The sequence below is a fragment of the Tupaia chinensis genome, unplaced genomic scaffold, assembly GCF_000334495.1.
Source record: "Tupaia chinensis unplaced genomic scaffold, TupChi_1.0 Scaffold000330_1, whole genome shotgun sequence".
NCBI lineage: Eukaryota > Metazoa > Chordata > Mammalia > Scandentia > Tupaiidae > Tupaia > Tupaia belangeri.
In genome coordinates, this window is record NW_006159824.1 from 165,336 (window position 1) to 186,244 (window position 20,909).

A 20,909-nucleotide genomic window follows, 5' to 3' on the forward strand; every position below is an offset into this window, starting at 1 on the left:
GGGTCAAGTACGGGGGAGTCCAGCGACATAGCCATTACGCTAACTGCTGGTTCCCCCCAATTTCTTTTTATGAATGATTTTATTTAACTATTTATTTATTATTTATTTATTTATTTTAATTTGACCAGAGAGGGACAGAGCAAGGGGTAGGGGGAGTGAGAAAGCAAGCTGCCAGGTCTTTTTTCCCTTTTTTTTGGAGAGGTTTTTACTATAGGGTATATGCGCTCACCAGAAAGACAGAGAGAGACAGAGAGACAGAAAGTGAAAAATCACCCCCCTGAGGGATGGCCACGCCGCAACCTTTTCTCCTCCATTCTCCTCTCTGGATCTTGGACACGCACACACACGCTCCTGGCGTGAGTTTAAGCCACCAGGTCCAGGACTCAAACTGCAGTTGACTACATGGGAATCAAGTGACTTCATTATGCCAACTACTTGTTCCCCCAACTATTTTTTTTTTAAAGAAGAATTTTATTTAACTTTATTTATTTTTATTTTTATTTGACCAGAGAAGGACAGAGTGAGAGAGAGAAAGTGAGAAAGCAAGCTGCCAGGTCCGGGACTCGAACCACAGCCAATCATGTGGCAGTCCATCACCGTTAACCACCACACCACCTTAGGGCCCCCCAACTTTTTTTTTTTTAAAGAATTGTCTTTGATTTGGGACTAGCAGTTGATGTAATGGCTATGGTTGTGGACTTCGACTCCCATGTTATCAACCGTGGTTCGAGTCCCAGACCCAGTGGTTTAGACTCACACTGGGCGCATGTGCATGCTTGCCCAAGATCCCAAGAGGAGAATGGAGGAGAAGGGATTGCAAGGTGGCCATCTCCCTTAAGGGATGATTTCTCACTTTCTGTCTGTCTCTCTCTTTCTGGCGAGTGCACATGCCCTATAACAAAAACCTCTCCCTCCCCATATAAAAGAATTATTTTTTATTTAACTTTTTAATTTGTTTATTTATATTAATTTGACCAGAAAGGGACAGAGTAAGAGAGAGAAAATAAAAAGTAAGAAAGCAGGTTGCCAGTTCTGGGTCTCAAACTGTGGTCTCAGCCATGTGGAGTCCAGCACCCTTAACCACTATACCACCTACTGGTCTCTTATTTTTAATTTGCTATAGTGAAAGTGTACTCATCAGAAAGAGAGAGAAAGTGAGAAAACAAACTGTCAGGTCTGGGACTTGAACCAGTCGGCCATGTCCTTTAACCACCACACTACCTATTGGCCCACATTGAACCTTTACTGAGCATGTGCTATATGGTAGGACCTTGGTCAGTTGTAGGCACAAAATTGAATAAAGTAATGGCTCTTGTCCTGTAGAAGCTGTCAGCCAGATGAGAGAGTCTGTGATTACTGCACAGTATCATAACTGCAGTTGCAGCTAATGCACGTGCATGAGGCAATGGGAGGGTGCACAGGTGACCTGGAATAGGCTGGAGGTCAGAGAACAAGTGGTCTTGGTGTGTTTGCAGGCTGCAAAAGACACATGTTGGAGCCATGTTGTCACTCTAGATGACCCTAGTAAATCCCTTATATAATAAAGGAGATGAGGTGGACCAGCAATTGGCATAATGTTTATGTCGCTAGACTCCCATGTAGTCAACTGCTGTTCGAGTCCTAGACCTGGTGGCTTAAACTCACGCAGGGCACATGTGCATGTGTTCCCAAGAGAAATGGAGGAGAAGGGATTACAGCATGGCCATTCCTCCTGGGGGGAGGATGATTTCTTGTTTTCTGCCTTGATTTCTTGCTTTCTGTCTTTCTGGTGAGTACACATGCCCTATGGCAAAAAACCTCTCCAAAAAAAAAAATAGAGCCGATGAGGTTATCTTGAACACAAAGAACGGGACTTTTGGGGCTGGTAGGTAGCGATGTAGTTAAGACGCTGGACTCCCACATGGTTGGCCACAGTTCAAGACCCAGATGCAGCTTGCTTTCTCACTCTCCCTTACTCACTCTCTCTGACTCTATGCTCAAATTGAATAATAATAAGGGACCAGCAGTTAGCGTAATGCTATGTTGCTGGACTCCCATGTAGTCGACCGCAGTTCAAGTCCTGGACCCAGTGGCTTAAACTCACGCTGGGTGCGTGTGCGTGCGTGCCCAAGATCTTCAGAAGAGAATGGAAGAGAATGGATGAGAAGGGATTGTGGCATGGCCATCCTCCTTGGGGGGGTGATTTCTTGATTTCTGTCTCTGTCTCTCTCTGTCTTTCTGGCGAGTGCACGTGCCCTATAGCAAAAACCTCTCCAAAAAAAAGAAAAAAAATTGGATAATAATAATAATTAATAAATAATAATAAAAAAGAAAAAACCTGGACTATGAAAAGGAGAGTGAAGGTTTAGGATAGTTAATATACCAGGTAGTTGGGATAAGAGATTGCTAAGCAGTGAGGGCCCCAGCTGAAAAGGGTTAGCAGCCATGTTTGGCACTGGGTTAGCATGTGGGCCTGATTTCCTCACGTAGGGTTTTGCCTTAGAAAAAGAACCACTAGCAGATGTGGTGGTTAAGGTGCTGGATTCCCACATGGGTGACCTTGGTTCAAGTCCTAGACCTGGCAACCTGAAAATCACACCAGGTACTCTTGTGTATTTTTGCCCAAAATAAGAGAATGGAGAAAGGATTGCAATGTGGCCATCCCCTCTAGGGGGTGATTTCTGGCTTTCCCTCTCTCTGTCTTTGTCGAGTGCATGTGCCCTATGGCAAAAGCCAAAAAAAAAAAAGGAAAAGAAAAGGAGTGGAGGAAGCAGAGAGATGTAGTTATGTATTGGTGGACTCAAAGGTAAAGGGTAAAAAGGGAAGAATTCAGGGGCAAGTCATTCAGATCCTGGCATTCATACAATAAGGGAAGGACCTCAAAGTCTGAATGAATGAGATGGGGCTGAGATACTAGAGGTCTTAGTAAGAGGTTGGAGGACATGCTTAAAGAGAATAGGGAAAGTGGCAAGGAGAAACACCAGTTTTTCTTCTTTTGTTTATTCAGTCAGACCATCGCTACAATACTTGTTTTGTGTGAAACGGTAAGATTAAGTAAGGTCTTCACAGCAAAGGAGTTCTGGCATCCGAGGTCTGACTGGTGGGCCTCTGCTTCTTCTAGAGTGGAAATGGAAGTCCGAGAAGGTAAACATAGATGACTGTGAAGTCAAGTGTCTTGAGTCATCAGTGAGGTGTTTGTTGTTGTTCATGATGAAGTATGTGCACACACACGAGAGAAAGAGAGAGAGACCGAGAAGCTCCCTCCACAGGGCTTGGTCATACCACCATCTCCTCCCTCCAGTCATCTATTATAGCTCTCCACGGTCCTGGCATGCGTGTGTACCCACTGTGATTCTGGCTGACTGGGCATGTGGCTTCCAGCTCTGCTGTCTGGTAGGGTACTGACTGTACCACAGAGGCTGGGCCATCAATGTGTTCTGAAGGTCCTGAGAACAGCAACTTTACTCTTATGCTCATGGGAAGAGCAAGCCCTAGATGACTGTTATATTTATTAACAGTCTCACCTGCGACACTGGTGCATAATTTCTTCAGCAACCGCCCTACTATCTCCAATCTGCAATATGTAATATCCTTCCTGCATCTTTGGACTTTTTTCTGTTTTGGCTTGCCTATCTTGCCTCTTATAACTCCCAGAAGCATTCCCTTTTTGTCCTGACCAGTGTTTCTGCAGAATTCTGAGCATCTCTGTGTGGTTGTCTTCTTGAATCACCATTCTGTCTCCTCTCCATTTAGACAGACTTGTATCGTGTAGGATCCTATTTCAAGTTCCACTTCTTTCACTAGATGTTCTGGATCTTTCCAGCCCATGCTGATCTTTCCTTTCTATCTCAATACAGGTTGAAATATACTTACCGAGTGCTATTGTTTTTGACACCTGATCATATATGACTCTGTATTGTTACCTGGGTTTGTGTCTATTTTCCCCAGTGGTTTGAAATATGTTGGCGAAGAGGGAGCAGTTTATTGGACTCCCCTTAATAGCTGACCTAATACTGGATGTACCTAATACAGGCTGATATGTGTAGTGATTCTTGTTTGGATGGGGAAGTCATGAAAAGTGCATAATTTTCTCAGTATCTTGAAGAAATATTTATTTAAAAAATTGAATATTTCTTTTTTTTTGGAGAGATTTTTTTGTTGCTGTTGTTATAGGGCACATGCGCTTGCCAGACAGACAGACAGAAAGCAAGGAATCACCCCCCAGGGGGGATGGCCACACCACAATCCCTTCTCCATTCTCCTCTCGGGATCTTGGGCACGCATGCACTCGCGCCCAGCGTGAGTTTAAGCCACCAGGTCCGGGACTCGAACCGCAGTTGACTACGTGGGAGTCCAGCGACATAGCCATTGCACTAACTGCTGGTCCCGTCTTCGTTTTTTTTTTTTTAAGAGAGATTTTTGCTATAGGGCATGTGTGCTCTCCAGAGGGACAGAGAGAGACAGAGATAGAGTGAGAAATTACCCTTAGGAGAGATGGCCATGCCTCAATCGCCTCAATCTCTTCTCCCCCATTATCCTCTCTGGATTTTGGGTATGCACACACATGCACTCCACATAAGTTTTAAACCACCAGGTCCAGGACTCAAACCATGGTCAACTATGTGGGAGTCCAGCAACGTAACCATTATGCCATCTGCTGGTCCTGAATATATCTGTATTTTGAAGGAAGTTTTAGGGACGGTTTATATCTTGGGGAAGAGATAAATATTTGAAATTGGGGCCGGCAGGTGGCATGGTGGTTGAGGTACTGGACTCCAACCATGTTCAAGTCCCAGACCTGATGGCTTGCTTTCTCACTTTCCCTTTCTTTCTCTCTGGTCTAATTAAAATAAATGAATAAATAAATTAAATAATTCTTTAAAAGTACCCCCAAAAAAGGAAAAGAAAAACAAGAGAAAGAAATATTTGACATCTCCTGTGAGAGGAAAGATCTTGAAAGCTATTTGGCTTAAGATTTAATTGGCAGGGACTGAGAGCGAGGCCGGCAGGTGGCATGCTGGTTGAGGGCATTGGATTGCCATATGGCTGACCATGGTTTGAGTCCCGGACCTGGCTGCTTGCTTTTTCATTCCACCCCCCACCTCTGTCTCTGTCTCTGGTCAAATTTAAATAAATAAAAAATAAAGCTCAATGAAATAATAAAGTAATTCTTAAAGAAAGAAAAGAAAAAAGATTTAATTGGCAGGGGGACCAGTAGGTGGTGTGGTGGTTAAGGTGCTGGACACTCCCACGTGGTCGACCATAGTTCGAGTTCTGGGAGTGTCCTCACTTTCCCTCTCTCTCTCTCTAGTCAAATTAAAATTTAGAAAAAGAATGAATAAATACAATTAAATAAATAGTTTTTTTAAAAAAAGATTTAATTGGCAAACATAAGCAATATGGAGAGGCAGGGAGACTCATGGGTGGAGCAGGTAGCTGAGATCAAACAAGGTTGGAAAGGGATTCTGGCAGAAGGGCCCAGCACAAATATAGTGTTGGAGTCAGTGTCTCATATGTCATATTACCTGCTTCTGTCTGAGCTAGGTCCCTGCCCAGCTGGTGTGGCACCGAGCCCTTTGGCCTGGTAGGTCTTATGTGCTGACAGAACTGCGAGTATTCAAGGTCCGTGGTTTCCATCACCGTGTTTGGACGACCAGTACCTCTTCTAGTCTGTTGCCACTGAAACCAGAATGTGTGCGGGAGCTGGAATTGGAACCGGAGCTGGAAGGATCCTTGGAGACTGACCCCAAGCCACTCCCCATGCCTAGCACCTCCCAGGACAGGAATGAGCAAAAAGGTCTTATCCGGAACTCCAAACTGTTATCATACACAGTAAGCATCAGGGACCGATTCTAGAGCTGGAAGGGCAGGAAATATGAGTCTGCAAAGGGAAAGGAAATAGTGTTCAACAGGACCTGTGATCTCTTTGCAGGGGACAGTCACTGGCGTGTTTAATGAGCCTGCTGGCCTCTATGAGCTGGATAGGCAGCTGGGGCTCTGCCTCGCTTACCAGCAGGTCCGCGGCCTCAGGCGGGTGATGCGACCTGGGGTCTGTCTGGAGGTATGTGAGAGGCCCCTCAGCAGCATCTTTTCCATTTATGGGCAGTTTTTGTTTTTGCAGTAGGGTGGAACCTTTACAGCAGAAATGCACAACTATGTGTGTGTTGGAGGGTGCTTCTGTTAAGAATTATTTGGACAAGAGCCTTGATCAGAAAGGAGAGGCTTAGGCATTATGAGAAGGGGTTGGGGTCAGAGTCTCTCCTTCCCAGAAGGACCTTCTGACTGGAGGAGATGGCTGAAGCACAGGTGTGGGCCAGTATGATCTCAGGCAGCCTCGTGAGACGCCAAGCCCTACCTCCCGCGGGAAGCACCTGGCCCACAGAGACTGCTGGAGCACTTGGGGTTGAAGGTTGACCTGAGGGAGAATGGCCTGTGGTGGAGGGTGAGGCTTGGGACTGGACGGAAATAGCAGCCATTGTAGGAGAAATTATTTCCCCTGGGATCCAGGCAGCAGAAAACTGCAGTTAACTCTGGCTGGGGCCTTTGAATTAGAGGCCTCACCCCTGGTTTTTCACTTTTTCTTCTTTCTCTCAGCTCCAGGATGTCCACCTTCTCCAGTCAGTGGGTGGAGGAACAAGCAGGCCGGTGCTCGCCCCCTGTCTCCGTGGTGCTGTTCTGCTTCGGGGCTTCTCTCGTCAGAAGCCTGGGACTCAGTTGTCCCACCAAGCCCACGGGGCCTCCTTGTTTGAGCAGTTGGTCTGGGAACATCAGTTAGGACTTCCCCTCTACCTTTGGGTGACCAAAGCCCTGGAGGAGCTGACCTGCAAGTGAGGAGAACGAGGAGCTGGGACTGGGGAGGTTTCTGTAAGGGACACTGGATCCTTGTCAAGATAGGGTCTTTGGAGGAGTAACTGCGCTTCTTCCCTTGGCCAAGGCTTTGTCCCCATGTGCTGAGACACCGCCAGTTCCTGCAGCACTCCTCTCCTGGGAGCCCCAACTTGGGACTGCAACTCCTGGCTCCGACCTTGGATGGTTTGGCTCCGCCAGGCAGCACCTTTCGGAATGCACACAGTGAGATCTTCATAGAGCCTCATCGCTGTCCCCTCCAGAAAGTATGAGGATGCGGGGGAAAGATGGGTAGCAGGCCAATGCTCTGGCGGATGCCTGGGACACACAATCTGCTTTCTTTCTTCTCCCGGATAGTATGCTCGGCTGCAGACACCGTATTCTTTCCCCACTCTGGCCACTTTGAAAGAGGAAGGACAGCGCAGGGCCTGGGCCTCCTTTGACCCTAAGGCCCTTCTGCCACTCCCAGAGGCTTCCCACCTGCCTAGCTGTCAACTCAATCACCGCCTGGCCTGGTCCTGGCTCCGTCTGCTGCCCTCTGCCTTCCAGCCAGCCCAGGTAAGGGGGGCTCCAGTAGGACTCACCCTCATTGCCACTACTCTAGAACAGGTCCCTGTCATTTTTTGTCATTTTGAACATCCTAGCCTTCTAACTAGACAGCTCTATCTGCTCTTGGCCCTCTCTAATTCATTCTGTGTATAGCAACTAAAAAGAGGGGATAAAGTGTAACTGGGATTATAAAACCTTTTTTTTTTTTTTGAGAGAGATATTTTTTTATATAGGACGCATGCGCTCACCAGAGAGACAGAGAGGAACAGAGAAACAGAAGTGAGAAATCACCCTCCCCCCTGGGAAGATGGCCATACTGCATTCCCTTCTCTAGGTCTCCACTCAGGATTTTGGGCACACATGCACCTGGCATGAGTTTTAAGCCACTGGGTCCAGGACTTGAATTATAGTCATCTATGTGGGAGTCTAGCAACATAACCATTTTGCCATCTGCTGGTCCCTATAAAACTTTTTCTTTTTTTTCCTTGAGAGGTTTTTGCTATAGGGCGTGTGCACTCACCAGACAGACAGAGACAGAGAGACAGAATGTGAGAAATCACTCCCTGGGGGGATGGCCATGCCACAATCCCTTCTCCTCCATTCTCCTCTCGGGACCCTGGGCACACACACACACACACATGCGCCCAGCGTGAGTTTAAGCCACTGGGTCCAGGACTTGAACCGCGTTCGACTACATGGGAGTCCAGCGACATAGCCATTATGCTAACTCCTGGTCCCCCTATAAAACTTTTTTGCTTAAATCTTTTTTTCATGGTTCTCCCAATACATATAAAATAAAATGAAACTGCTCATTATGTCCTATGAGGTCCTACATGGTCTCTTACTTCCAGTCTCAATTTGGGTGCTTTTTCTGCTGCTTCTCAGTGTGTAGTACATGTGTGTTATTTCATATCTGCCTTATTCACTCAAATATAAGTCCTTTGTGACCAGAGACCATGTCTTTTTTGTTCACTTTGTAGTTCTAACAGTATGGAATCTAGCACATAATAGATGCTCAGCATTTGTTTAATAAATATTTGATACCTTGGCCTTCATCTTTCTGCAGGTTTTACTTGGTGTTTTGGTGGCTTCATCTCATAAAGGTTGTCTGCAGCTTCGGGACCAAAGTGGTTCCCTCCCCTGCCTCCTCCTGGCCAAGCATTCGCAACCCCTCGCTGACCCCCAGCTTATAGGTTTGGAGCTCAGAGGAAAGAAGATGGGGGTGGAGTAGAGGTTCTCAGAACCTGGGGAGCCTGGGAAGAAGCATTTGCTTGGGATTTACTGGAGATGCCGAAGTGACACTTCTGGCGGCAACTTTTGGGAGAAGTTTGGGAGACCAGTATGGCAGATAGAAAAAAGGAGCAGGGGACCTCTAACCAGAACTACAATTCCCTACCTTCATTTTCCCCAGCAGTGCTCCTAACACGCACACTAGGAGCACAACTCCTATTTCCACAGCCTTAGTTTGGAAGATTATGGTCTCTTGGTTTCTTAGGATATTTTTATTGGAGAGGTTTTTGGTATAGGGTGTGTGCACTTGCCAGAAAGACAGACAGAAAGCAAGAAATCACTCCCAAGGGAGGGATGGCCACACCACAATCCCTTCTCCTCCAGGGATCTCTGCCACACCACAATCCTGTTTCCTCCAGGAATCTTGGGCATGCACACACACAAGCTGGCATTAGTTTAAACCACCGGGTTCAGGACTTGAACCACAGTCGACTACATGGCTGGGGGGATGGCCATGCCACAATCCCTTCTCCTCCATTCTCCTCTCGGGACCCTGGGCACACACACACACACACATGCGCCCAGCGTGAGTTTAAGCCACTGGGTCCAGGACTTGAACCGCGTTCGACTACATGGGAGTCCAGCGACATAGCCATTATGCTAACTCCTGGTCCCCCTATAAAACTTTTTTGCTTAAATCTTTTTTTCATGGTTCTCCCAATACATATAAAATAAAATGAAACTGCTCATTATGTCCTATGAGGTCCTACATGGTCTCTTACTTCCAGTCTCAATTTGGGTGCTTTTTCTGCTGCTTCTCAGTGTGTAGTACATGTGTGTTATTTCATATCTGCCTTATTCACTCAAATATAAGTCCTTTGTGACCAGAGACCATGTCTTTTTTGTTCACTTTGTAGTTCTAACAGTATGGAATCTAGCACATAATAGATGCTCAGCATTTGTTTAATAAATATTTGATACCTTGGCCTTCATCTTTCTGCAGGTTTTACTTGGTGTTTTGGTGGCTTCATCTCATAAAGGTTGTCTGCAGCTTCGGGACCAAAGTGGTTCCCTCCCCTGCCTCCTCCTGGCCAAGCATTCGCAACCCCTCGCTGACCCCCAGCTTATAGGTTTGGAGCTCAGAGGAAAGAAGATGGGGGTGGAGTAGAGGTTCTCAGAACCTGGGGAGCCTGGGAAGAAGCATTTGCTTGGGATTTACTGGAGATGCCGAAGTGACACTTCTGGCGGCAACTTTTGGGAGAAGTTTGGGAGACCAGTATGGCAGATAGAAAAAAGGAGCAGGGGACCTCTAACCAGAACTACAATTCCCTACCTTCATTTTCCCCAGCAGTGCTCCTAACACGCACACTAGGAGCACAACTCCTATTTCCACAGCCTTAGTTTGGAAGATTATGGTCTCTTGGTTTCTTAGGATATTTTTATTGGAGAGGTTTTTGGTATAGGGTGTGTGCACTTGCCAGAAAGACAGACAGAAAGCAAGAAATCACTCCCAAGGGAGGGATGGCCACACCACAATCCCTTCTCCTCCAGGGATCTCTGCCACACCACAATCCTGTTTCCTCCAGGAATCTTGGGCATGCACACACACAAGCTGGCATTAGTTTAAACCACCGGGTTCAGGACTTGAACCACAGTCGACTACATGGGAGTCCTGCAACATAGCCATTACGCCATCTGTGGGTCCCAATTTCTTAGGATTTATAAACAGAGAAACTCTGGAAAGGAAAGTTTCTTAGAAATACAACCAAGGCCTTTCTGCCTAGGGGCTGGATTGGAATGGTTTCTCCTTGGTGGTACCACCCCTCTAAGGTGCGGTCAGGCGTGGATTTCACATTATGTTAGGGGAGCAACTGTGGCCTGGGATAGAGAGAGAGACCTATAGGGTGGTCTGCCTCATTGCCCACTCTTTGGTTCTCTTTTCTTGCCAAAATGGAAAACGTTTTTCCTCTAGGCTGCCTGGTGCGGGCAGAGAGGTTTCAGTTGGTCATAGAGAGAGACGTCCGAAGCAACTTCCCTTCCTGGAAGGAGCTGAGCATGGCAGGCTTCATCCAGAAGCAGCAGGCCAGGTTGGCTCCCAGGGATGGTGACTACTACCAAATTGGAGGGCAAGGAAGGGCCTGCTGCAGGTGGTGGAATCCAGGGGCCCAGAACACCAGTGCCTGCATCCTAAAAAATTTGTTCCTTGTCTCTCTCTCTCTCCCAACAGAGTATATGTGCAGTTCCTCCTGGCCGATGCCCTGATCTTGCCTGTACCCAGATCCTTCTTTCATTCAGCCAGTTTCTCCACACCTCAGACAGAGCCCCCCTGTCCAGAGGGACCCCAGATAGCACAGAGCCGGCTCTTCCTGCTTTTTCACAAGGAGGCCCTCATGAAGCGGAATCTTTGTGCACCCCCAGGAGTCAGTCCAGAGGAACTCAAGCCCACTCTCAGTTTTCATGTGTCAGGGAGCTGGCTTGGGGGCACTCAGAGGAAGGATGATACTGGATGGGGCCCACCTGAGCCCCAGGGAGATAAAGACAAGGATGAGAAGGTAAAGCAGGACTCCAGGGACCTAGGACCTGACCTCCATTACCCTAGCTCCTGGCTAGGACCTCAGTGCCTTACTCTCCTTCCTTACAGGTTTTTCTCATCTTCTTGGGCCCTTCAGTCCGCTGGTTTGAGTTCTTGCACCCAGGGCGAGTCTATCGACTGGTGGCCCCTGGGCCCCAGGTGAGTGCCTACTTCATCACACCCTTCTCCAGAAAGCATTTTTTATTTTTTGAAGAGGTTTTCTTGCTATGGGGCACATGCACTTGCCAGAAAGACAGAGTCTGAAAGCAAGAAATCACTCCCCAGGGGACATGGCCATGCCGCAATCCCTTCTCCTCCATTCTCCTCTCAGAATCTTGGCACACATGCACACACACGTACCCAGTGTGATTTTAAGCCACTGGGTCCGGGACTCAAACGATGGTCAACCACATGGGAGTCCAGCGACGTAGCCATTATGCCAACTGCTGGTCCCCAGAAAGCTTTTTATGAAATGGAATTTGGAGAGGCATGGCAGTGCCTGGTTGAAGACCTATGTTTTACAAGGGATATGAGGGACCAGCAGTTAGCGTAATGACTGTCACTGGACTCCCACATAGTCGACTGCAGTTTGCTTCCCGGACCTGGTGGCTTAAAACTCACACCGGGCGCGTGTGTGTGCATGCCCAAGATCCCGAGAGGAGAATGGAGGAGAAGGGATTGCGGCATGGCCATCCCCCCTGGGGGGTGATTTCTCGCTCTCTGTCTGGCGAGCGCACACACCGTATAGCTAAAACCTCTCCAAAAACAATAAAAATAAAGGGATATGAGTACCAAAGTATAAGCCTTACAGGGATTTTAGGTATCATTGTAAAAGCAGACTTAACTCCTCCGGTAAAGCCTCTGAATATGATCTGCTACAACCCTGTTTATCCCATAAACTCTGTGACTTTTGGTGAGCAGTTTAGCACAGCTTGAGATTTTCCAGGTCCTTATATCTAGGTGTACTAGAAGAAGGCTGGATTTTGGTAGACCTGAAGGCCTGTCTGTGTCAAGATCTCCAGCCAGAAAGAAAATGAAATTAGTTTGGGTATTTTACTAACATCCCTCTCAACCACACTCAGAAGGAGTCATCTTTCCATCTTCCCACAGATGTCGAAGGTGTTCGAGAATGATGATTCATCCTGTATATCTCAGCGTCCTCTGGAGTTGGCTGGCTGTGTGTCCTGCCTTACTGTGCAGTACCAGTGGACCCTGGAGCTTGAGAGCTCCCTGGATACCCCAGTTGTACCAGGCGTAAACAAGGCACTGCCTGAATCCTCGCTGACTAACCTGTTCAGTGGCGAGTAAATGTTCCCCAGCCCCTCCACCTAATTGCCACTCATTATTCTTGCTGGTTGGGTTTGGTAAACAGTTTGTTCTCTGCTATAGGGTGTGTTTCTTTTTTTCCCCCTTATTTTAAGATTTATTTATTTATCTAATTCCACTATTATCATTATCATTCTTTTTTAAGAGAGAGAACAGGAAAGGGAGAAAGCAAGCCGCCTGGTCCGGGACTCAAACCATGTCAGCTATGTGGAAATCCAGCCTCTTTTTGCTATAGGGCGTATGCACTTGCCAGAGAGACAGAAAGCGAGAAATCACTCCCTAGGGGGAATGTCCATGCCACAATCCCTTCTCCATTTTTCTCTTGGCATCTTGGGCACGAGGCACACGTGAGTTTAAGCCACCAGGTCTGGGACTCGAACCACAGTCGACTACATGGGGGTCCAATGATGTAGCCATTACACTATCTGCTGGATCCTAAATAAGTAATTATTAAAAAAAAAAAAGAAAGAAAGAAAGAAAGAAAGAAATCATGTTGGGGGCACCAGCATGCATGCCCAAAATCTTAAGAGGTGAACAGGGAGGGATTATGGTGTGGCGATCTCGCCTGGAGGGTGATTTCTCACTTCCCCTCTCTGTCCTTCTTTGGTGAGATCATGTGAACTATGGCAAAAACCTAAAAAAAAAAAATACAAAGCCTTACATAACTGTATGTGTAATTTTTATAAAACCAAACTCTAGAAGAAGTTAATGCTTCTGAGGACCTATGTTTTAAAGCAAGGAGCATGAGTCTCAAGGTGCAAAAAGGCCTACAGAGATTCTAGGTGTAATAGCAAAGAAGCAGCTTTAACTCCTGCTGGAAAGGCCTCAGGATACATAGGTTTTTGTTTCTTTGTTTTTAAAGAATTTTTTAAAACTTTATTTATTTATTTGTTTGAATTTGACCAGAGAGGGACAGAGAGAGAGAAAGTGAGAAGGCAAGATGCCAGGTCTTGGACTCGAACTGCAGTCAGCCATGTGGGAGTCCAGCGCCCTTAACCACCAGGCCACTTGCTGGTCCCAGGATACATAGGTTTTGAATAATCTGCCACAACCTGATTTTCCCATAAGCCCTATTATATTTGATATGCGATTTTACAGAGCTTGAGTTTTTTTCTAGGACTTTCCATCTGGCATTCTAGCAGATAGTATAGTTCCTTTTTCTGCCCTTTGGTTTGGTTCTTTGTATTGCTTTCTTATGCCTCCATTCTCAGTGCATTTCTTTAATTTTCCAGCTTCACAGATTCCTTGGTGTCTTTCTCCGCTGAGATTTTGGCACGGACACTGTGTAAGCCACTTCTGGACTCTCTTTGGACAAAACCCGGTAATAACTCTTCCTTTGGGGAGAATGTAGGCATAATTAGGAATCCTAACAGATCCCACTCACCACCACCCCCTCTGTCTTTCCATAGGGAATCCTGGGCTCCTAAGAGGGTGTGTGAAGTTAACCGTAGCTCTAGAAATTGCCGACTGTGAATTTCCCCCTCACCTGGACATATATATCGAAGACCCACACTTGCCCACCCCATTAGGACTCCTTCCGGGAGCCCGAGTCTACTTCAGCCAACTGGAGAGAAGAGTTTCGAGGTGAAGATCTGTATGTGACCTCGCCTCCTTTCCATACTGACATGGCTCTTTTCTACTGACATGACTCTTTTTAACACTTGCCTCTGTCTCTATCCTGCAATGACACTTCTTTGATATAACTTTGGAGATGCCATTTATATCTACATTATCTACTTTCTTGGGATGTTGCAGACTGTCTTCTCTTCTCTCTGCTTTGGTAGAGACATAGTTGGGGGCTGGGACAGTGCAGAGTGGCCAAGCCTATGATTTGTGACCCAAGTCCCAAGCTCCTACTGACTTTGACCTCTTTCTCCTCACTACTCATCTTTCACTTACAGATCCCACAATGTCTACTGTTGTTTCCGGCCATCCACTTATGTGCAGGTCCTGAGTTTTCCTCCAGAGGCCATAGTCAGGTCAGTGCCCTAGACCTTGACCCCTAAACTCCACATGCACATGTTCACATCCCACACGTCCTTGACTCAAACTTGAGCTGTAATTACAGTCTTGTTCAGGCCTAGCAGAATGTGTTGAATCAGAAGAATTTCTTCTACCCCAGATAAAAAGTGCCTACCACCTGTCATTTTATTTGGAGAGGTTTTTTTTTTTTTTTGCTATAGGGCGTGTGCGCTCGCCAGACAGACAGAGAGAGACATAGAGACAGAAAGTGAGAAATCACCCCCCAGGGGGGATGGTCACGCCGCAATCCCTTCTCCTCCATTCTCCTCTCGGGATCTTGGGCACGCACGCACACGCGCCCCCACCCGTCATTTTATTCAGAATGAAATAATGTTCTAGGGTCTTGAAAGTTTTTCAGTCTAAAATGCAAATATCTTTCTTGCTAATGTCATCGTGTTCAATTTTGAAAAAATAATTGATGACTATCAAAGATCAGGAATGAACATGTTGGCATGGGACAGATATGGAGCTTCCAGGAGAACCAGAGACCCACTGCTGTCCCCATCCCTGTGCATGCTAAGTTCTTCCAGACCTACCCTGGGAGTTTTCAGACACTCTTTGCCTACTTTTTGCCTACTTTTTTTTTAAAACCTCTGTCTGTCCCTTTCTCTAGCATTCCCCTGCCCCACATCTACCTGGCTGAACTTCTACAGGGAAGCCAGGCTCCTTTCCAGGCCACTGCCTCGTGCCATATCGTTTCTGTCTTCGCCCTTGAACTCCTCTGGGTGTGTACTCATTGTACCAGCATCTGCCCTCAGGTATGGGAAGAGACAGGTTGATCTGGGAATGCTAGAGGAATCTGATGGGGTCAGGACGACTTTTCAAGCCTCTTTCTTCATCCCAGGGGAGGTGCATTCATCGGGACCCTACTTGCCTCACTCAGACATCTGTAAGCCAGGCCAGCATCAGGTGAGAGCACAGGCGGATGCCTGTCACACTGTTTACTTCCTTATCCAACTTCATCTACCTGCTGTCCCTGTGTTAGCAGAATTCCCAGTCATGGGAATTGCTTAATATTTTTTGAATGAATGAATGAGGAAAAGTGCGTTAAAGATGAAACAGTGGGAGGGAAGTATGTTGGGTCCAGGAGATTGGCCACCTGAATAGTTGTGAGGGTTCTGTGTCTGTCCCCACCCCTTTCCCCTAGGCTCCTGGTGGAGGATGGGACAGCTGAAGCTGCAGTGACCTGTAGGAATCATCATGTGGCATCAGCACTAGGGCTGTGTCCTAGTGAGTGGACCTCCCTCCTAGAGTTTGTCAGGGTGCCAGGGAGAGTGACCTTGCAATTTACAGGGCGTGGAGCCCAACTGGAGGTGAGATGTCACTGGAAGAGGGGGACTTAGATACCCAAATTCCTGGGGCTTTGAAGGACTTGAGGCAGAGGGCTTAGGAGTTTGGGCTCTGAGTAATGCCAAGTTTCCTTTTCTAGTCCTCAGCTGAGATTGATGAGCCCTTGACCCTCTTCCTCCGGACACTTTGTACCAGCCTCTCTGTCCTTCGCCCTATTGAGCTTTCTTTCGAACTTGAGAGGAAACCCTCTAAGATCATCCCATTAGGTAAGGGAAGGGGAGGTGGAGTGCAGATAGAGGGGTTCTTTGGAGAAAGAGTTGTGAGGATTGGTAGGGAATTTCTGGAGTTTGGGATGGGAATGGTGAATGGGAACTGAAAACTGCATGCATGGGCCTTTTTTTCTTCTCTTGCCCTCAGAACCTCCTCGGCTACAGCGCTTCCAGTGTGGAGAGCTCCCTCTGTTGACTCGTGTGAATCCCAGGCTCCAACTGTCCTGCCTTTCTATCCAGGAGCCAGAGCACACCAGCTTTGTTTCTTCCTGTTAACCTGACTGCAAGAATGGGCCTGCACATTCTTCCTGCTTTGCTGGAGACCTTGAGGGCTGGGTCCCAGCTCTTCCCCCTTGCTGTGGCTCCTACTTCTCTTTGATTGAAACAGGACACTGAATCCCTGGATTCACAAACTGCCACCCCACTGTAACTTCTTGGCATTCTGGTGCCAGTCTGCCTTGGAAAAACCATGGAAACAGTGAAATCATGGCACCATTACTATTTCCTCTTTGGTTAGGGTCAGAGCACCTTTGTGCTGCCTTTGTGGCATGAACCAGAGGAACAAAAGAATTACCCCTCATAGGGGTGCTAATGATAGGCCTTTTGGTCTGCAATAAAGTTTTTTGGTGATGTCTCTCACTTACACACATCACTGGAGTTACTAGCATTCTGATGCCCAGGTGGCTGGCCTGTCATTCACCATCATTTCAACACTTTTATTACCACCAGTGCCAAAGGTGGAGAAAAGTTTCTGGTCCAGCGGAGGAGATGATACCAAAATCAGGCCCTAAAGGGAGCAAACTAGGGAGTGGAGAGCACAGCTATGATGGTCTCAGTCAACCAGGCTATCCTGAGAAGCCAAGTATAAAAGCTGAGAGCTGTTGAGAAGTACCAGATGGCTGTGCGAGGAGGGAAGCATCAGATACTAGGAGGGACATGTGTCTCTAGATAAAGGGTCAGCACCATGGGTTTCCCATAGGCCTAAGGAAGATTCCTGAACACCACCAACTGGGTAGGAACTCCTGAGTCACAACACCCAGAGTTAGGGTTATTGAGGGTGCTCATGAATTTGGTTGGAATTATACCTCCTAGAGCTGCTTGCTAGGTGAAGAGGCATAATCAAGCCACACTAATTACAGCTGCTCAGGTGTTTCTTCCCCTATTAAGGATGTGTTTCAGTTCATATTTGTCAGCTTTCTGAAATGTGTTCAGTTCTATAGGACGTAGTTTGTTCCCATATTTCAGCAACACCCCATGTGAAGTTTCGAGGTTAAAACCTCTCATGGGTGGCCGGTTAGCTCAGTTGGTTAGAGCGTGGTGCTAATAACGCCAAGGTCGCGGGTTCGATCCCCGTACGGGCCTCTTGTCCTTTTACTTATTTTTTTTTTTCCTTGTGTGTTTCTTTTTCTTTTTTTTTTTTTCCCTCGGCCTTTATCCGCGGACGTTTCTGCCCGGAACCGAATGCTTTCTGATCACAGAATGACGTTGCTTATCTACTGCATTAGAACATCTGGATTTCTAGCGCTTCTTAAAGTTTGGAACGGAGTTCTCTGGAACAGGGCGGAGGGAATGTACCCGCGGCAATCGCAGTGTCTTCTCTTCCCTGGAGCAGTTTACTGCAGGCGGGGCGGGGGAAAGACTTGAGAATGAGAATCTCAGAATAGCAGAATGAGAATCTCAGAATAGCAGAGCAGATGCGAGCGAAAGTTCGTTCTGATTGTGTTTTACTTTAGCGCCCCCATGGTCCAGTCGGCTACCTCTGGCGCGCTTTGGAACCAAGATGATCAACGGAATGTTTACGGGGGCATAGAAACTAAGAAAGGTGCAGGATGAGAGCACTCACGAGAGCTGTGTAGTCGTGGCCGAGTGGTTAAGGCGATGGACTAGAAATCCATTGGGGTCTCCCCGCGCAGGTTCGAATCCTGCCGACTACGGTTGGCTCTGTTTTCTTCAACATACTGATCACGTTTTTTAAACAAGGTGATACTGGTCCAGTTGGCACCCTTCAAGCTTCTAGTCTCAAAATTGTAGAATCTGGCGAATTTCCCAACCGTGCACGTCTGTTTCAGACATTTTATTTCTCTTTTCTCAATATTGGGGGAATTCCACGAACAGGCACGTGACATAGAGCCAATTGATCTACTGAATGGATTTCAGAATTTAAAAATCTTTGTGTAGGCTCCCAGTATTATATTCCTGTAGTACATCCTTAGAAAGTGCCTCTGTAACTCTGGCGCCGTGGCTTAGTTGGTTAAAGCGCCTGTCTAGTAAACAGGAGATCCTGGGTTCGAATCCCAGCGGTGCCTTTATTAGACTCGAATCTTCAATCTCTCCTGTTTTCGTGGTTCAGTGGTCCCTACCGGTGGTTTTTGTATGAGAAGTCAAGAGTGTTTCCCTTTCTGAACCAAAACCACTTGGATTTGTGCTGAGTTCCAACCGCAAATTTTGCATTCACCAAGGCATGAAGTTTGTGCAGAACTAATTGTGCTTTAACCTGTTTTGCCACATCCAGTTGTTCAAGTAGGCTAGCCCTGGCTGTCATCAGGTCAATGCTCAGCCTCTTCCCCCTAACCAGGACCTCTTAGAACCTGAACCACTTTGTTTTGTTTGGGTCTTCTTTGTATTTCTTTGGTTTGGGGCCTCAACATTAACAGTATACACATATGTGTGTGTGTGTGTGTGTGTGTGTATACATGCATATATATTTAAATATATATTTTTAATATATTTATATAGTGTATATGTGGGACCAGCAGTCAGAGTAATGGCTATATCACTGGACTCCCATGTACTTGACCGCGGTTCGCATCCCAGACCCGGTGGGTTAAAACTCACGCCGGGCGCGTGTGTGTGCATGCCCAAGATCCCAAGAGGAGAATGGAGAAGGGATTGCGGCATGGCCATCCCCCCTGGGGGGTGATTTCTCGCTTTCTGTCTCTCTGTCTCTCTCTGTCTGGTGAGCACACGTGCCCTATGGCAAAAATCTCTCAAAAAATATTTATATACATATTTCATGTATATGTATGTCATATATATGTATGTATATACATAGATATTTTTTAAACTTGGTGTGGCTTCTAGGTACAGTCCTGTACCAGACCTTTGGCATGTAGTTACCACTCTCTCTCCATGGGGCTAGGAGTTAACTGAGGATTTGGTTGACCTTGAGCCACCTGGGCAGGTCCACACTGAAGGGCTGGGACCATGTGAACGGAAGGCAGAGGAAAACCCCATTCTGGTGGGTTCTCCAAGGATTTGATGAGCAAGGGCAGGGTGCATTTTTGGAGCACTGAAGCCAGGCTGCTAATGGTGAAAAAAATGTTGGAGAGAAGGCAAGAAATACGATCTGTGGACTGTTGGCAGGGCCCAAATCTTCAGAGGGCTAAATATCATCCCCTGGCACAGGAACTACTCAAAGATGTCTGAGAAAGTCTTTTCTTGGAGAAATTGCTATATCTATGCCAAGGAAGTGACACAGCACTGCAAGGACCATATTTGTGCCAAATACCAGGCTAGATGCTTTGCATAACAAAGAGGAACAGGTACAGCCATTTCTCAGGTTCCTGGGAAGATGCAATGGGGACACAATGCACTAAGGGCACAGAGAAAACGGGTGTGTCATCTACCCTAAGGGCAGAGGTTGATCAGGGGAGGATTTCTGGAGCAGGTTAAGTCTTCCTTTTTAAAGAGGTTTGTGCTTCAGGTCAGCAAATGGTGTAATGGTTACATTGCTGGACTCCCACATGGTTTACCATGATTCAAGTCCCAGACCCGGTGACTTAAACCACACTGGCATATATGTGTGTGTGCCCAAAGTCCAGAGACAAAAATGGAGAAGGGATTGCAGTGTGGCCATCTCCTCCAGGGACTGATATCTCTCCATCTCACTTTCTGTCTCTCCATCTCACTCTGTCTCTTTGGTGAGCGCATGTGCCCTATACCAAAAATCTCTCAAAAACATAAGAGGTTTTTGCTTTAGGGTGCAAGCACTGCGGGAGAGAGACACAGAGATAATGATAGGGAAAGTGAGAAATCATGCTCCAGAGGGGCACGGCCATGTCATGAACATGAACCCTTCTTCATTCTCCTCCCAGGATCTTGGCAGTCATGCACGTGCCCCAGCATGAATTTCAAGCCATCAGATCCAGGACTCGAATCATGGTGGGTCATGTGGGAGTCCACTGTTATAACTGCTATGCCTATCTGCTGGTCTCAGTAAATTCAGTCTTAAAGACTGAGGCCAGCAGGTGGTGTGTGGTTAAGGTGCTGGACTCCCATATGACTGACTGTAATGCAGGTCCAAACCCCGTGGCTTGGTTTTTCACTTTCTCCTCTCACTCTCTAATGAGCACATGTGCCCTATAACAAAGAAAGATACATGAATAATTCTATTTTAAAAGTCTTAAGTACAACAGGGGACAAAGTAGATGAAACTTTTGCCCTGGAGTTTTATATTGATGGAGAACAGGGAATAACAGATAATAAACACAACAAAAATGTTTAATTAGATTACATTCCAGTTAAATGCTACAATCAGGTGGGGAGGGAGGGAAAGAGGTTTGTTACAGAGATGTCAAGGTTTTTTGAGTGTTGTTTTTTTTTTTTGCTATAGAGTGCATGCGCTCACCAGAAAAACAGAGAGAGACAGATATCAACCCCCCTGGGATGATGCCCATGCTACAATCCCTTCATTCTCCCCTCGGGATCTTGGGGGTGCACATGTGCTCGCTGGCAACAGCCCAGCATGAATTTAAGCCACCAAGTCTGGGACTCGAACCACGGTCGACTACAGTGACAGAGCATTACGCCAACTGCTGGTCCCCCAG

The 20,909-nt window shown here is 46.9% G+C and overlaps 1 protein-coding gene and 3 non-coding genes across 7 annotated transcripts in view; all 4 read left to right on the forward strand.

Moving 5' to 3' along the window:
- CTC1 (CST telomere replication complex component 1) overlaps positions 1–16,732 on the forward strand; it is a 31,179-nt gene extending 14,447 nt beyond the window's left edge. Inside the window, exons 6-23 of one of the 4 annotated variants that reach the window (XM_006151746.3) lie at positions 5,524–5,811; positions 5,912–6,040; positions 6,574–6,806; positions 6,914–7,091; positions 7,183–7,383; positions 8,441–8,567; positions 10,577–10,691; positions 10,832–11,156; positions 11,246–11,335; positions 12,287–12,480; positions 13,735–13,823; positions 13,912–14,086; positions 14,404–14,481; positions 15,138–15,282; positions 15,369–15,433; positions 15,672–15,837; positions 15,954–16,080; positions 16,232–16,732. In XM_006151746.3, the coding sequence (XP_006151808.1) occupies positions 5,524–5,811; positions 5,912–6,040; positions 6,574–6,806; positions 6,914–7,091; positions 7,183–7,383; positions 8,441–8,567; positions 10,577–10,691; positions 10,832–11,156; positions 11,246–11,335; positions 12,287–12,480; positions 13,735–13,823; positions 13,912–14,086; positions 14,404–14,481; positions 15,138–15,282; positions 15,369–15,433; positions 15,672–15,837; positions 15,954–16,080; positions 16,232–16,359 (2,853 nt within the window). In that variant the 3' untranslated portion in view covers positions 16,360–16,732. The remainder of the gene's footprint in view (positions 1–5,523; positions 5,812–5,911; positions 6,041–6,573; positions 6,807–6,913; positions 7,092–7,182; positions 7,384–8,440; positions 8,568–10,576; positions 10,692–10,831; positions 11,157–11,245; positions 11,336–12,286; positions 12,481–13,734; positions 13,824–13,911; positions 14,087–14,403; positions 14,482–15,137; positions 15,283–15,368; positions 15,434–15,671; positions 15,838–15,953; positions 16,081–16,231) is intronic. The other 3 variants (XR_003549918.1, XM_014589059.2, XM_014589060.2) reach the window with 3 other exon arrangements.
- Positions 16,733–17,371: 639 nt separating this feature from the next.
- TRNAI-AAU (transfer RNA isoleucine (anticodon AAU)) lies at positions 17,372–17,445 on the forward strand. The gene has a single exon. It is a non-coding gene; the product is annotated as a tRNA-Ile (tRNA).
- Positions 17,446–17,935: 490 nt separating this feature from the next.
- Positions 17,936–18,017, forward strand: TRNAS-AGA (transfer RNA serine (anticodon AGA)). Its single transcript has one exon. It is a non-coding gene; the product is annotated as a tRNA-Ser (tRNA).
- Positions 18,018–18,315: 298 nt separating this feature from the next.
- TRNAT-AGU (transfer RNA threonine (anticodon AGU)) lies at positions 18,316–18,389 on the forward strand. Its single transcript has one exon. It is a non-coding gene; the product is annotated as a tRNA-Thr (tRNA).
- The last annotated feature ends 2,520 nt before the right edge of the window (positions 18,390–20,909 follow it).